Source organism: Telopea speciosissima, chromosome 11 (genome assembly GCF_018873765.1).
Source record: "Telopea speciosissima isolate NSW1024214 ecotype Mountain lineage chromosome 11, Tspe_v1, whole genome shotgun sequence".
NCBI lineage: Eukaryota > Viridiplantae > Streptophyta > Magnoliopsida > Proteales > Proteaceae > Telopea > Telopea speciosissima.
This window is the reverse complement of record NC_057926.1, coordinates 13,306,678-13,320,421: the sequence shown is the minus strand read 5'-3', so window position 1 is coordinate 13,320,421 and position 13,744 is coordinate 13,306,678. Positions and strand designations below refer to the sequence as shown.

General features: G+C 39.5%; 1 protein-coding gene across 2 annotated transcripts in view; it reads right to left on the bottom strand.

Annotated features, from left to right (window-relative positions):
- The window catches only part of LOC122646660 (histidine kinase 5-like), a 114,043-nt gene extending 104,114 nt beyond the window's left edge, over window positions 1–9,929 (bottom strand). Inside the window, exons 1-4 of one of the 2 annotated variants that reach the window (XM_043840249.1) lie at window positions 9,257–9,929; window positions 6,602–7,576; window positions 5,175–5,231; window positions 4,310–4,537 (exon numbers count right to left, since the gene is read on the bottom strand). In XM_043840249.1, coding sequence (XP_043696184.1) covers window positions 4,310–4,537; window positions 5,175–5,231; window positions 6,602–7,339 — 1,023 coding nt within the window. In that variant the 5' untranslated portion in view covers window positions 7,340–7,576; window positions 9,257–9,929. The remainder of the gene's footprint in view (window positions 1–4,309; window positions 4,538–5,174; window positions 5,232–6,601; window positions 7,577–9,256) is intronic. The other variant, XM_043840248.1, reaches the window with a different exon arrangement.
- Between the last annotated feature and the right edge of the window lie 3,815 nt (window positions 9,930–13,744).

Here is a 13,744-nt window from a genome sequence, read left to right as displayed (position 1 = left end):
CAGTTTATGGAGACACCTAAGTAGGCTCATTGGGAGAGATATCTTAAGGGTATTCCAGGGAAAGGTCTTATTTACCGTTGTTGGACTATGTAATCCAGAATACCGTGGGGGTATTCTGGTCCTTTTGGGGTAGTTTTATTCTTAAGTTATTAAGTTTAAGTGGGCTATGTGGGTTTTAGTCCCACATCGCCTATTTCAGTTCCTTTGTAACTTTCCCCTCTATTATAAATAGAGGGGCTTACCTATCAATGAAAATAAGTCTTTCCATTCTCTAATTCTCTCTTTCTAACCCACGGTTCTTCCAACATGGTATCAGAGCAGGTCTGATCTTGGTTAGAAAAAGAGAAAAAACCCTACTCCATCTCTCCAATTGACCTCTCCTTCTTCTCTCTCTCTCTCTCAGCTTCTCTTTCTATGGTTTTCTTCTTCTTCACCTTGTAAGGGGGCAGCACTAATGAGGTAAAAACCCTGACCAATGATTTAGTTGCTGCCCTCCTCCATTCTATCTACTTTTTTATAGTAAAATACTGCTGGAATCATCTTTGAGATTTGGGGTTTTCTAAAACTTTTTGGAGATCAACTTCCTATTACTATTGAAGGCTGACCTTCCATCATTAGAGCTCCCTATACACCCTTCTCCAGCCCCTTTCTACCCTATTCCATTATCCTCATTCCCTATTTCATTTTTCTCTAAGCTTTAATTAATTCCAGCCACCATACCCTAATCGATCTCAACTTGTCAGGATTTTTCAAAACCCAGACTCCAATCGATTTTGGTGCTTCCTTTTTCAGATGCAGCTGATCTTTTGGGGGTGATTCCCCATCACTACAAGCCCTACTCGACCTAAGTTTGGACCCTTTCTGATGGCTGGATTTGTTTCTACAGCAAAAATTCCTTAACCTGCTAATTTGGTTACCTACCAAAAACCCTGAATTTCAGGTTTCAGTTTTTGCTAATTTTTGGAGGGCTGATTACTCCCACTTCAAGGACCAATCAACCTCAATATTGCACCTATCCAAGTTTTTTTAAGACCCCTACCCCAATCGATCTCTTCTTTTCAAGGTTTTCCAAAACCCTGATAAAAATCAATTTGGGCTAGGGATGTTTGCTGCTGTTCGAGTGCTTTGGAGGTGGTTCTAACATTAAAAGAGAACTCTCCTTAATCAGTTCAAGGCTTGAAGAAGGTCCTTTATGCTGGTGTAGTGCTGTAATGCTGCCCTACTCTACTTTTACGATTTTTTGGAGTCTCTCCCCTTTGAAGATCAGGTCTCACTCTTACTAGAGATTGATTGTTCACCTTGGAGGCTCCATTCTAGCAGCCTTGGTCAGCATCTATTACACGTCTACATCAGCAATTACAGCCCCCTTTCCTTAAATCGATCTCAATTTCAGGGTTTTCTAAAACCCTGACAACAATCAATTTTAAGGTTAGGGTTTTCCTATCAAGCTCATATTTGAAGGAGAGTCTTATACATATCAGAGGAGTATTCAACTCATATTTCAGCATCAGTCATCAGTTATTTTTGGAAAAAATTCAGGTTCATTCTTATGGCTCGATTTTTCCAATTATCAACCTATTTTCCTTGTTCTTATGTGGCTGGCTGCTTCGACTACCTATTGGATCTACTGAGTGATTATCTTATATTTGTTGGTTCTATTGAGCTTTACTACCTACCTTGTTGGTTCTATTGATTGGCTTCTGTAAGCATGACTGGTTGACATGTTACTGCTGCCTTTACGTGGACTACTGTTGCCCTATTATTGAGACTGAGTATCCTACTATTGGAGATCGAATTTCTTTCATTATTGAAGACTCAAATCTACTACCCTAGAGATCAGCTTATTTGGGATTACAACAATGTGTTCCAAGGTTACTGGTTACAACTACAAACCTATTCAGTTATGTGAAGTTTTTTTGGTTCATATCCAGCTTACTTTGAGAGCTTGATCCTAGCCTTATTCACTAATTCAGATTTGATCCAAGTTTTTTGTTGAAGCTTCTTACATCCATTGCTGTCCAGATATCTTCATCAATTCTATTTAGCATGTGGGAGTTTATAGTTTGGAATTTTGCACACTGGTTCTTCCTTGTGTGAAGATTGATCAAGTTTTTGAAGAATGGTGCCTTCTCCTTCTAAAAATCAAACCTGTTTTTTTATAATTCAGATCTGATCATTGGAGATTGGTGTTTTGGAATTTGATCAATTGAAAAAGGTTGAAGATTACTGTGTTGCATTGTTTTTGTCCATGGTTCATTATCCCATTGCTCTTTTCATTTCACCACCTCCCAAAACATACCTTTGGCATATACCCATAACCCCTTTGGAAGTTAATGGTATTCTCTAATTTGCCATTTCTTCCTTTTCCATTACCCTTAGCACCACTTGGAAAATTCTGGAATATTATGTTTTTGCCCTACCTTTTACATCATCTCTGTTATGTCCACGTGTACTACACGTGAGGGGGGGGATTATGTATAGTACACCTACAGACATTGTAGAAGAACTTACAAGAACACTTGGTGCAAAACATTAAAGATCAGAGTTTTCACCATTGCCAATGGGTATCTAATTTGTTATTGGGTTGAGTTTGCCGTAAGGGGGAGATTGAAGTATTAAAGTATTGAGATGTTTGGTTATTGTCTGCCTATATGAGGTTCTACAGTTGGGTTGATTTTTTCTGCTGTTTGATCTTTTCTGCTGCTTGATGCATCTGCTTGCTGCCCTAGTTGCTTATCTTCAAGATTATCAGTCAGAGATTCATCACTGGATAGCTGTTAAAGATTGGTGAAAGTTTGCTGCTCAAGTCTGCCCAGGTTTTGAAGACCTATTTTTTTCAAGTTCTTGAAGGTTTATTTGGGAGCTGCATTCATCTGTCAAGCTAGATTCTGCTAGTTTTTCCCTTTTTTTGTTCAAGTTGGGTATTAGTACCTTGTATGCACCAACTTGAGGGGGAATGTTAGCATTATTAGGAGTTATTTTTTCTTTAGTTCAAGCTGGATCTTCTTTCTTTACTTATTTGTATAATCCAGCTTGAGGGGGAGTGTTGGAATATGTAATCCAGAATACCGTGGGGGTATTATGGTCCTTTTGGGGTAGTTTTATTCTTAAGTTATTAAGTTTAAGTCAACTACGTGGATTTTAGTCCCGCATTGTCTATTTCAGTTCCTTTGTAACTTTCCCCTCTATTATAAATAGAGGGGCTTACCTATTAATGAAAATAAGTCTTTCCATTCTCTAATTCTCTCTTTCTAACCCACTGTTCTTCCAACAATCGTCATAATAATCAAACCAATATCGTTGGTTATTTTGATGTTGATTGGGCAGGTGCTAAGGGTGATCGGGGATCTACTACAGGCTATAGTATCTTTGTGGAGGGTAATCTTGATATATGGAAGAGTAAAAAGTAGACTACAGTAGCCCATTCTAATGTTGAAGTTGAATAAAGAGCTATAGTTCACACTGCAGTTGAGTTGATGTGGCTTAAATCCTTTGTTCAGGAACTTGGTTTTCTGATCAGCAAACTTATGCAAGTGTTCTGGAATAACCAATCAGTAATCCAGTCTTTTATGAGAGGACTAAATATATTGAAGTGGACTATCATTTTGATCAGGATGCAATGATGAAAAAGTTGGTTCCCACCCTGTTTGTCAATTCTAGCGATAAACTTGGAGACTTGTTTCCCAAGGCCTTGTTTCGAAATGTATTTCTCCAAGGGTGTTCCAAGCTGGGCATGGATGATATCTATGCTCCAGCTTAAGGGGGAGTGTTAAGTTGTGTCGGTTCTATGGGGGTATAATTGTAATGTTTTTTCTTATTTCTGTTCTTAAGTGTAAGGTACACTTATGTCATAGTCTTTTGTTGCAGACCCAGTTCTTGATTTTAATTTCTTGTTTTTATATCAATATTAATAACCCCCCCCCCAACCCACAGTTTGGGGTATTCTACTCACTCAATCCGTGTGTTGTGTTCTCTCCATTCTCTCATCTTCCCTTCTTCTCTTTGACTTCTATCCTCTCTTCTCTTTTTTTTCCTTATGTCCAGGTACAGATTCAAGTTCTATCACGGTCACAATATATACTTCTGAATTGTTTTCTCAAAATATGCACAAGGATAAGAAAATATCTACCAGTTTGTAACTATCTGCATTTAAAAGTGGTCCATATAATCATGTACGAGTTGGAAAAAAAAATATCTGACAACAGACAAAAGTGAATTCAAGAATAAACAACTACTTCCCGCAGAATGTCATAGAGAACTAGGTAAAAAAGAGATTGCAATGAAATCCAAATCCCAAAGTAAAAGTTACCTGGTCAGTAATATCCATTCCCATATAATTCACACCAATTGTTTCTCCTGCCTTGCTAAATACAGGTTCCACATACATCAAAAATGTCTTTGTACCAAATAATTCTGTGTCAAATGTATATTCCCGCTTTATAGGTATTCCACTTTCCAAGACTTCTCTCTTGAAGTCTTGAGCTTCCTTTACACCAGCACCAGAAAATATCTCCATATCCGTTTTCCCAATGATGTCCTGAAAGATGCACAAATTTGAGGGAAATATGTCCGCAGTGTATGCAACAAAGTTCAAAGCAATTTTATAGGAGCATGAACACAGCACAGCCCAAGCTATGTACTGTCCCAAACAGAGGTCAAAATCTACAATGTGGCAGGTTAAGTATCAGTTGGGCACCAAATTTCAAGGACAGGTAGCCCCAGCCTCCCTATTTTATGTATAAATTTGGGCCCAAACAGACTCTGTCACATTCTGAAATAAGAAAAACTGGTAAGAACCACTTTTCTTTGCTTGACATTGGGCCGTCCATAAAACAAGGGGAATCTGTCATAGATAGTGGACGATATCTTTGAAGTAGGGGCCCAAAATTACCACCTGACCAAGTTAAGGTGTCGTCTTCCCATTCACGGTCTAGATTTGCTCACTTGGCATGCCACATGGCAGAACATAGGGGGCCGAGCCTTCATAATCTTCTTGGGTCATGTTGTATGCTTTTTACAAAATTTTATTCCTCTCAGGAGAAAATATGCTTTTCATATTCCATGTTATGATGCTGCTTAACAAAAAGACATAACTTGCAAAAAAATTTGAATTTGAAATCAGATATATTTAAGATTGAGCTACTTGAACTTAATGAAATTTAATAACCAATTACCTCCTCGTGTAAACTTGGAAAATGGTTATAAATGAACCGATACCGCATGTCTTTGTCCTGAGCATAACAATGGCAAAGTCATTACATATTGTTACCACAAGTCTCCTCAATAAACAATAATCAAAGGGAGAAAAGAAGCACTTCATGTCAAATATATCAGTAGAATATAAAACAATGGAACTTCTACTATGCATTAAAAAAATGAAACTTTGATGCTTATACAGTTATACTAAACCGGACCTAAATTTCTGAGTGGGATAGAAGGTTCCAGTGATAGTGTGTCTATGTTCAGCTGCATCTTGTCACAAAATATTGAAATACTAATGCTTTCCTGTGAAACTAAAGAGAAGTGCAAGTTCAAACTGCTCTTAAACCAGCCTAAAGCATCATTACAAAAATTTTACACAATAAATTTCAAGGAAAGCATCATGGACATAATCTTTTAGGAAAAGAAGAAAAGGAAGGGGAAGATACTGCACACCAACATATAATAATTTGTCATTCATAAGGTGACACAACTTTACTCTCACTACACTCTTCTAACTTAATGTGCATTAAGTTTTGCAACTACTCAATGCTAATAGCCTGATGCAACATTCAATCAGAAACCATTGATATACTATCAAAAGGCTTAGCAAAATAGACGAAATGCCTACACCGTCTCAGTTATCGGCATGAAGTACAAGCGCAACCTATGCAATAATAATCTTCGAAGCTTTGCTAAGTAATATGCATTCAATTATCGCCCAAAAATTCCAATGGTTACTAATGTGACAAACAAATTTTAAAGAGAAAAACAAAAAGAAAAAGAGGGGGGATTGAAACACAAGAAACTATTATAGCTGAAATATTTTTCCCCAATGTATAAGGGAAATATTAATCAAATAAAAGAAGATGAAGAGAAATACTCAGAGCACAAAAATACTGCAAAGCAATCCACATGTTTGCTACTGTATTTTTCTTCTTTATCTGATTTCCTTTTCCTTTTTCTTCAGCCCATGTGTGAAATGGCTCAATCTACAGGAGAAGTGAAAGACAGAGTGGAGAACTAAATGATGCCTGGTTTATGATAGACAGTCTTTTCCCTTTACTGATGTAAGTGTATCAAGTTTGTGTTATTTCCCAAATTCCCATTTCCTGTTAATATTTGAGAACAGTTACCTTAAATGACAAAACAGATGCCAGAACAAGGTAAAGAAGAGGAAATTCAGAATAAGTCTTTCTTAACTGCAGTCCCATAACAAAGGGCGTACCTAGTGCACGAGGCTCCCGCTACTGCAGGGTCTGGGGAGGGTCATAATGTACAAAGCCTTACCCCTGCTTTCACAGAGAGGCTGTTTCCAGACTCGAACCCGTGACCACTTGGTCACACGAGAAAATATAGTCTCACAACAATCCACCAAAAAAAAGTACAAGAATCCAATTACCTGGTGGCCAATGACAATTGGTGCAGTCTGGAGAATAAAATGTAAGAAATTATCAGCTCTTTTCAAAATCTGAGACAATTCTTCCACGGGTGAGGATTGCTTTTCAATATTTTTTACGTTCTCCTGCAACTTCTCCATGAGTGTCTTCTCCCTCTGGATACTTGCCTCCAACAGTTTCTCTAGTTGCAAGGCCCGCTGTTTCCAGTAATTACAAGTGTCATACTTGGCATCTATTTCAAGGCTTTTATTTTGAACAACAACATCATTTTTTCTCCTAGGCAAATCTTCCCATATATCATAAACTTTATCCATAATGGAAATTGAACGCTTGTCACCAGTGAACTTCTCTTCCCCATATCGAAGCTCCTCAAGAATTTCCAATTCCTTGAGCTCCACTTCCTGCCTCTGTTTGCTTAGGTTGTCCATCTCTTCATAGAGAAGACGGACGGCATTAGCTTGCTTATACTCCCAGTGCTTTACCAGATATGACAACTGATTGGAACCTTTCTCACTATAATTGGTTAACTCCAGGAGGCGCTGGAAATCAACTATAGACGGATCCTCTTTTAAGTTAACCTCCTCCAACAGATCTCCTCCAGGCTTTTCCATATTGAACTGCTTTCCAACTTTACTTCCAAGATCTTCAGGCCACATTGAAGAAAGGACTTCTACTTCCATGTCCATGTCCATGTCCATGTCCATGTCATCAGGATAATCAGTCCCCATCTCGCCCTCCATGAAAGAACTCAAATATCACATCCAATGCTTGAATCTACAATGTAAACTTGAGCTCCATAAAGCTACAGAACACATGATTGCAGCATTGCCATCTATGGTCTGTTCAGCTTCACTCTTTTCTAACATGTCATTTACACCAGAGTCGTCGATACGAAGACCCTTATAGAAGAAAGAAAGACGAGAATTTTTGCCAGAGTCCTTTTCACTGCTTTAACTCTAACAGCAGGAGAGAAAGATCTGATCAAACCATAAAAAAAATAATCAAGAACTTTTTTTTTTTTTTGGGGGGGGGGGGGGGGGGGAGGGAAGGGGCAGGGAGAAACATACCAATACCATCAATAGTATGTAGTTAAAAATAATTACAAATAAGAAAGAAAGAGAGGAAAAGGAAATCACCATGCCACAATATAACTTAGATATCATTATTACAAAAGTAAGTACTCCTACAAATAGGAGCAAACAGCTTTGCAAGCAAGTTTGAAGTCATAGGGGAATGATAGCCAAGATACCAATTGGTTCCACATACGAAACTTTTCCCACATCAAAAAAAGGGTCACATGGAGATAACTTCCACCAGGAGCACTTGAGTGCTATAGCTATCTTTCTTAGAATCTATTATACAAAAAATCCATCTTAATTACTGCCTCCCTTCTACCTAAACCCCACTACTACTGCTGTTTACTCGCTTCCCCAAAGGAAGGATGACAGTAAATGAACCAGCAGATTATCTCCTCATAAAAGATAGAATAGAGATGTTGGAAAGCCATTCCTTGTGGCAGATTAGTAGGTTCAATCCCAGCAGACGCACTTGCTCCAGGGAAAAAAACGAAGCGTTTTGCCAAGAGAGGAAGGGCGCCCTTCTGGGGTGGGGGCGTTTCCTTTCAAATGACAACTGCCTCTTCCTGCTGCAGGGGCGTTGCACGAAACCAAACGCTCCTGCTCGATCAAGTACCAGTTGCTTCGCTGGTAGGCCCACTTAGGTTAGGGGGGCATTGTCCCTCAGTTCTTACCAACATCCGATGTGTAATCGACATGTAAAGGTAGAGGATGGAGTAGTGGAGGTAGCAAGAACTGATTTCTGATATTTGATGCGCTTGCATGCTACAGGCTACTTTGAATGTTCTTCCACTAAGATTGAAGATTTGTAGTTACCCCCACCCAAGTCACAAAGGTGACATCATCAGAATAATATTATTAATATATACCAACTGTCAAGAAATTCAAGGTGATATATTCAGGATGGAATTAATAACTCCAGTAAGAACTTGGCTCTCACAAATCTTCCTCAATTCTAAAGTTAAAAAAAAAATTATGAAAAATCAGAGGATCAACAAAAAATCTAACAGAAAATTAAAGAGACGAACAAATCCAAATTTAATCCATAATTTACTGTTGTCAGAACAATTGAAACAAGTTTGCAGATTCAATTGGCACGAGTAGGGCAAAAAATGCAACCAAAATAATCATAATTCTTCCTTCAACCATAAGTGCATAGAGCATTACAAATTTACTGTTGTCAGAACAATTGGAAACAAGTTTACAGATTCTGATATTCTAAATCATAGCACAGTTGGGTTATACAAAAATTAAAGAAACGAAGAAGGGAGCAGCAGTCATTCCAATTGTAACCTAGACCGGCATCCACTTAATGCAATCTTCTTATCAAATTTATTCAAAATACTAGTTCTAACTTCCAGCCGAAACAAAATATTGCAAAAATCAGAGGATCAACAAAAAATCTAACAGAAAAATCAAAAGTGAAATCCAAACGAAACCAAGATCAATTGGCGCGAGTAGGGCAAAAAATGCAACCAAAAAAATCATACTTCTTCTTCAACCAAATCATCAAAACATAAGCAAAATCCGAAAGAAACCAAGATGCAATGGCCAAAATGCGACGAAGAATCAAATCCGTACCTCTTCAACCAAACATTGCTAAAATTGAATCAAATCCATCAACTAATAAAATTCTAAAAATAAAGGGGAAAAATTGAAGTATCCAGAAACCAATTGCAGAAGCTGAACGAGTTAAAGCTGACCTCCAGATCCAAAACAGTCAACGAAACCAGAAAGCTGACTCCTCTGCTCTCAGCCATGTATGTCTCAAAGACATTCAGGTTCAGATAATCCAATATCTATCTCTCTCTCTCTCTCACGCACAATGCCGCAACAGAAACCTCTGGGATTAATCAATCAAAGCCAGACAGAGAAGACTTCATGGCAAGAGAAACAAAGAAAAAGAGTACATGAGAAAGAAAGAGAGAGGAAGCATGTGAAGCAAGAAGGGAATAACAAATGAGGGGGGAGACCAGACCCCAAGAAGAGAAGAACCCATGTGCGGTTGAGGTCAAAAAAAAATCTATATTTCAGAAATGCAGAGTTGTTTAATGGCGGTTTCTGAGTTTTCTCTCTCTCTCAATGACTCATCAAAACTCATTTGCTTCTCGTTGTCTGAGTCTTTACTAACATTTGGAGGAGCCAACCAATCTTTCCCCACGAGAGACGACCTCTGACTCTGTGTTCGTGAATCGTGAACACTGAACACTAAGTAGAGAGAGAGAGGAAGAAGAAGAAAGCGCAAGAGGTATTGGTTTTTTTGAGTTTGTGAATTATAATAAAACTGCTACGCGCCTTTCCATTGGTGACGTGCCCCTCTAGGGAGCCAGAGCCAAATAACGTGCCAGTTAGAACAGTTACTCTTTTATTTCTTATATAAAACACTTCTCACACAAAGCTCTTTTTTTTTTTTTTTTTTTTTGGTTCATTAACAAAGCTAGATAGTAGTAGTAGACATACAACAACTCCTCCTTGTCCTTGGTCTCCGCATCCGCAGTCCACTCTTTGAGTCGAAGCAAATCAAACAGCAAATGAATTGGGTCTTAAGGGGTCTCTTATTTATAAGCACTATATTTTAGTTTTCTTATTTATTTATTTTTTTTTAGAAAAAGAACGCTATCTGCTATCTGAGTGCCGGGGTCTCTTATTTATAAGCCCCCCATGTTAGTTTTCTTATTTTTTTATTTTTTTTTAGAAAAAGAATGCTATCTGATTGCATGCGATGCGCTGTCTCTGTGACCAAACATAGGGATGAGCGAAATGACCCTAGTGCCCTAAGAAATTCTGCTTTTCCACGGAGCACGGCAGTCATTTTGTTCACCCCTATATATGGGCGCAGGGGCAGTACACCACATGCGCCCAGATACTATTCTTTCTCCCATTTGTTTAATTGATTGATTAGTTTAACATATTGGTTAGATTAACTAAAATATAACAACGTGAAGATAAGGGTTAAATTGGGTTTTAAAAACTCTCAATTTTTATATTGACTGTGTAAGACACTATTTTAATGGGCTTTTTATACGTTTCACTGATTGATCCTAGTCAACAGGCGCCCCAAAAAAAAAGCCCTAGTTAACACATTTAATGTTACATACTCAAAAGTATAAAAAAAGGGAGGAGGTGAGGGTTGTATTGGATCTCTCTCTCCGACCCCTACTTCAATGTGGGGGGGGGGGGGGGTTCTTAGTTTTAATTATTTGATAAGATAAGGTTATGGTTAGCTTAACCCTATTTAAGAAATTTTCCAATATGGATGGATAGATGGATGTGAATCAGTGGTTGATTGAAATGATTGTGGAACGGGTTAAACAAGCTTATGGATGAACCGATGGTTATTGTTGCACAAAGAAAGATGTTCGAGGAAATTCCTCAAACACTGCAACCTTCAAACTAGACTAGTCTAGAAAAAGATTAAGGAAAACAAAGATGCTTCTCTAGGGTTTCTTGATCTCTCTCTTGGTGAGAGAAAGTTTTTTCCATCCCTTTACATGGGCGCAAGGGTTCCTATTTACACAAATTTCACTTCTCAATCTTCTCTCTCTTATCTTTCGGATCTTGGGGATAGCTTTCCTTCTTTGTAACACCGTTTCCTTGTGCTCAGAGTAGGAAACCCTTCAAGAGGGTGATCCTCTCCTTGTACCCCGGGATCTGGAATGTTCCCACACGTGGACTGCGGTTATCAGTCTCCATCCACCAGGGTGCTCTAAATAGATCTTGTTGATGTGTCTAGACTAGTATAACTGCCTCGTTAGTGGGCTGTTCTATTTTGGACGAGGACCGGTTACTTGTAATCCAAGCCACTCCATGTGTCAAGCTCGGATTGGGTAGATAAATTATGGTGTATCATTTGCCCCCTACTCTCCTTACATGGAATGGGGTATGGGGAGAATTATCCATTTATTACGCGCAATGACGTTCTGGCCCGTATGCCCGGTTATCTACGATCTTCGCCCATCAATGCACCTCGGTGATGATCGGTTTTCATTTATGTTGCTTTATGCTCGGTAGAGCTGGTTACCAATCACGTATGCAAATTACTTCCTTTTTTGAATCGTGTTTCTCTCATTGACGATTTTACCCTCGGGTATGGAACGGGAGTCTCGAAAACTACACCGCCATCTGCCGTCGTTTGTACGTGGGTCCGAAATATCTTCTGGATTTCACTCCTTTTAAGGAAAATTGAAAGGATATCATAAAGTTTGAATTTAAACATCTTGCTTTCCCAGTGTTTTCCTTATCGAGGGAGCTTCCCTAAGCCTTTAAACACGTGTCTCTTTTGCCTTTTCCTTATATCCTGATCATCCATTTAAATTCATCAAGTTGATCAAAAGCCTCCATTCCTTCCCCAAGGGTATAAAGGGTTCTAACTTCCCGGGGCTTCTCTTCTCCATCGTCTTCGAGCTTTTTAAGCTTGAAAATATCTTGATTCTCTGCCTTCATTTCATCCATGAAGCTATCTCGTTCTGCGTTTTTTCTTCAACTACACTTCTCTTGCTCAAGTAAGTTCTCTTTCCTTTACTTCTACAGTTGATTTCTCTCCCTTTTTTCTTTTTTTTTTTTTGTTTTTTGTTTTCCTTTGAGAGATGTCGAGCTCTAAGAAAACTTTAGATCCTAAGTCCGATCGGGATGTAGCTTCTTTGTTCAAAGAATCTGAGGAATTATATCATGGAGAAGGTGTTAGGATAACCACTGTGGCTCTACCTAGGGTATCTGGAGAGGTTATCGCAATTCCAAGGGTATCTGCCTTGGTTCAGCAGAGTAAGTCTGGTGTTTCCGCTGGTACCTCCGGTCACATCCCTCCAAAAAAACCTTCGACTTCCCTGGGAAGAAAGGCTCACCATATTCGCCAACCTCAAATTAATCCCACCATAGGAAAAGGAGTGGATGAAATCCCCTCGGTGTTGAACGTGTCTAACGTCGTGGAGATTCAAGAGATCTACTCAATCTCAGAGTCCATTGATCTCAGGGCCGCCTCTTCTGAGGACAGATTAAATACCGAGTATCCTAATGAGGTTGGCCTCATCTCGGATGCCTTTGAGGCCGGCTTCCATTATCCTTTTCCAATATTCGTCTCCTGCCTTCTTAAGCATTATGGAGTTGCCCCCAGCCAGTTACTCCCGAACTACTGGAGATGTGTTGGAGCTTTCATCCTTAGATGTACTCGGTTAGGTAAACATCCCTCTCCTGCCTTGTTCATTAGGTGTTTTCTACTGAATTCGAACAGTGGTCATCCTGGGTGGTATTACTTCCTTCAGCGCGACATCCCTATTATGGGTAGAATCCCTACCTCCATCCATGCTTGGAAACAAAGGTTCTTTTGGGATTCATGCATGGGACCTAGGTTCCCCAATACATGGGGCTTTCCAACCACCTCCGCTCGGAACAAGATCCCAATTCTCGATGACGAGGATCTATCCACCCTGAAAATGATAGTGAATACTCCAGGGCCTGTGGAATTGACTGACATTGATGCCTTGGACATGTCTGAGTTGGGGAGCATGAGCGCCCTTGGATTTTCTCTCTTTCTTTTCGTCTTCTCCTTATTGATTTTTACTTTAGTGTGCTAACTCCTTCCTCCTTATTTGGTGTAGTGGATTTCGATCTGGGTTCCCTTGCTACCTTCATGGAGATTGAGAACTTCCAAGTTACTAGGGATATGGTCCTCTCCCTTCCTCGCTCGAATAAGAAGAAAAGGAAGGAGGCTCCATCCGAGCAGAAGAAGGATCCCCCGAGGAAGGAACTTAAGAAGAATGCCCCTCCCCCAACCTCTGGGGGCCATAAGAATCAGGGCCAACACCTGAGTAAGAAGATAGCACCCTCCTCCTCTGATCATACTGTACGGGAGGAGGGCTCTCTCACAGTCTTCGATGGTTCCCCCTTGTTGGAGGATATCGAGAAAAATAAGGGTAAGGAGAAGATTTGTTCGGATTTGTTTGTCCCTAAGTGGTCGGTACGAGCTGACCAGAAGGTGATCGGGAATGCTGAAGCTGCTGAGCATCTGGCATTGACCTGCATTCCCCCAGCTGATCGAGATACCCTCTTAGATATGGAGGATGATGCGCTGGA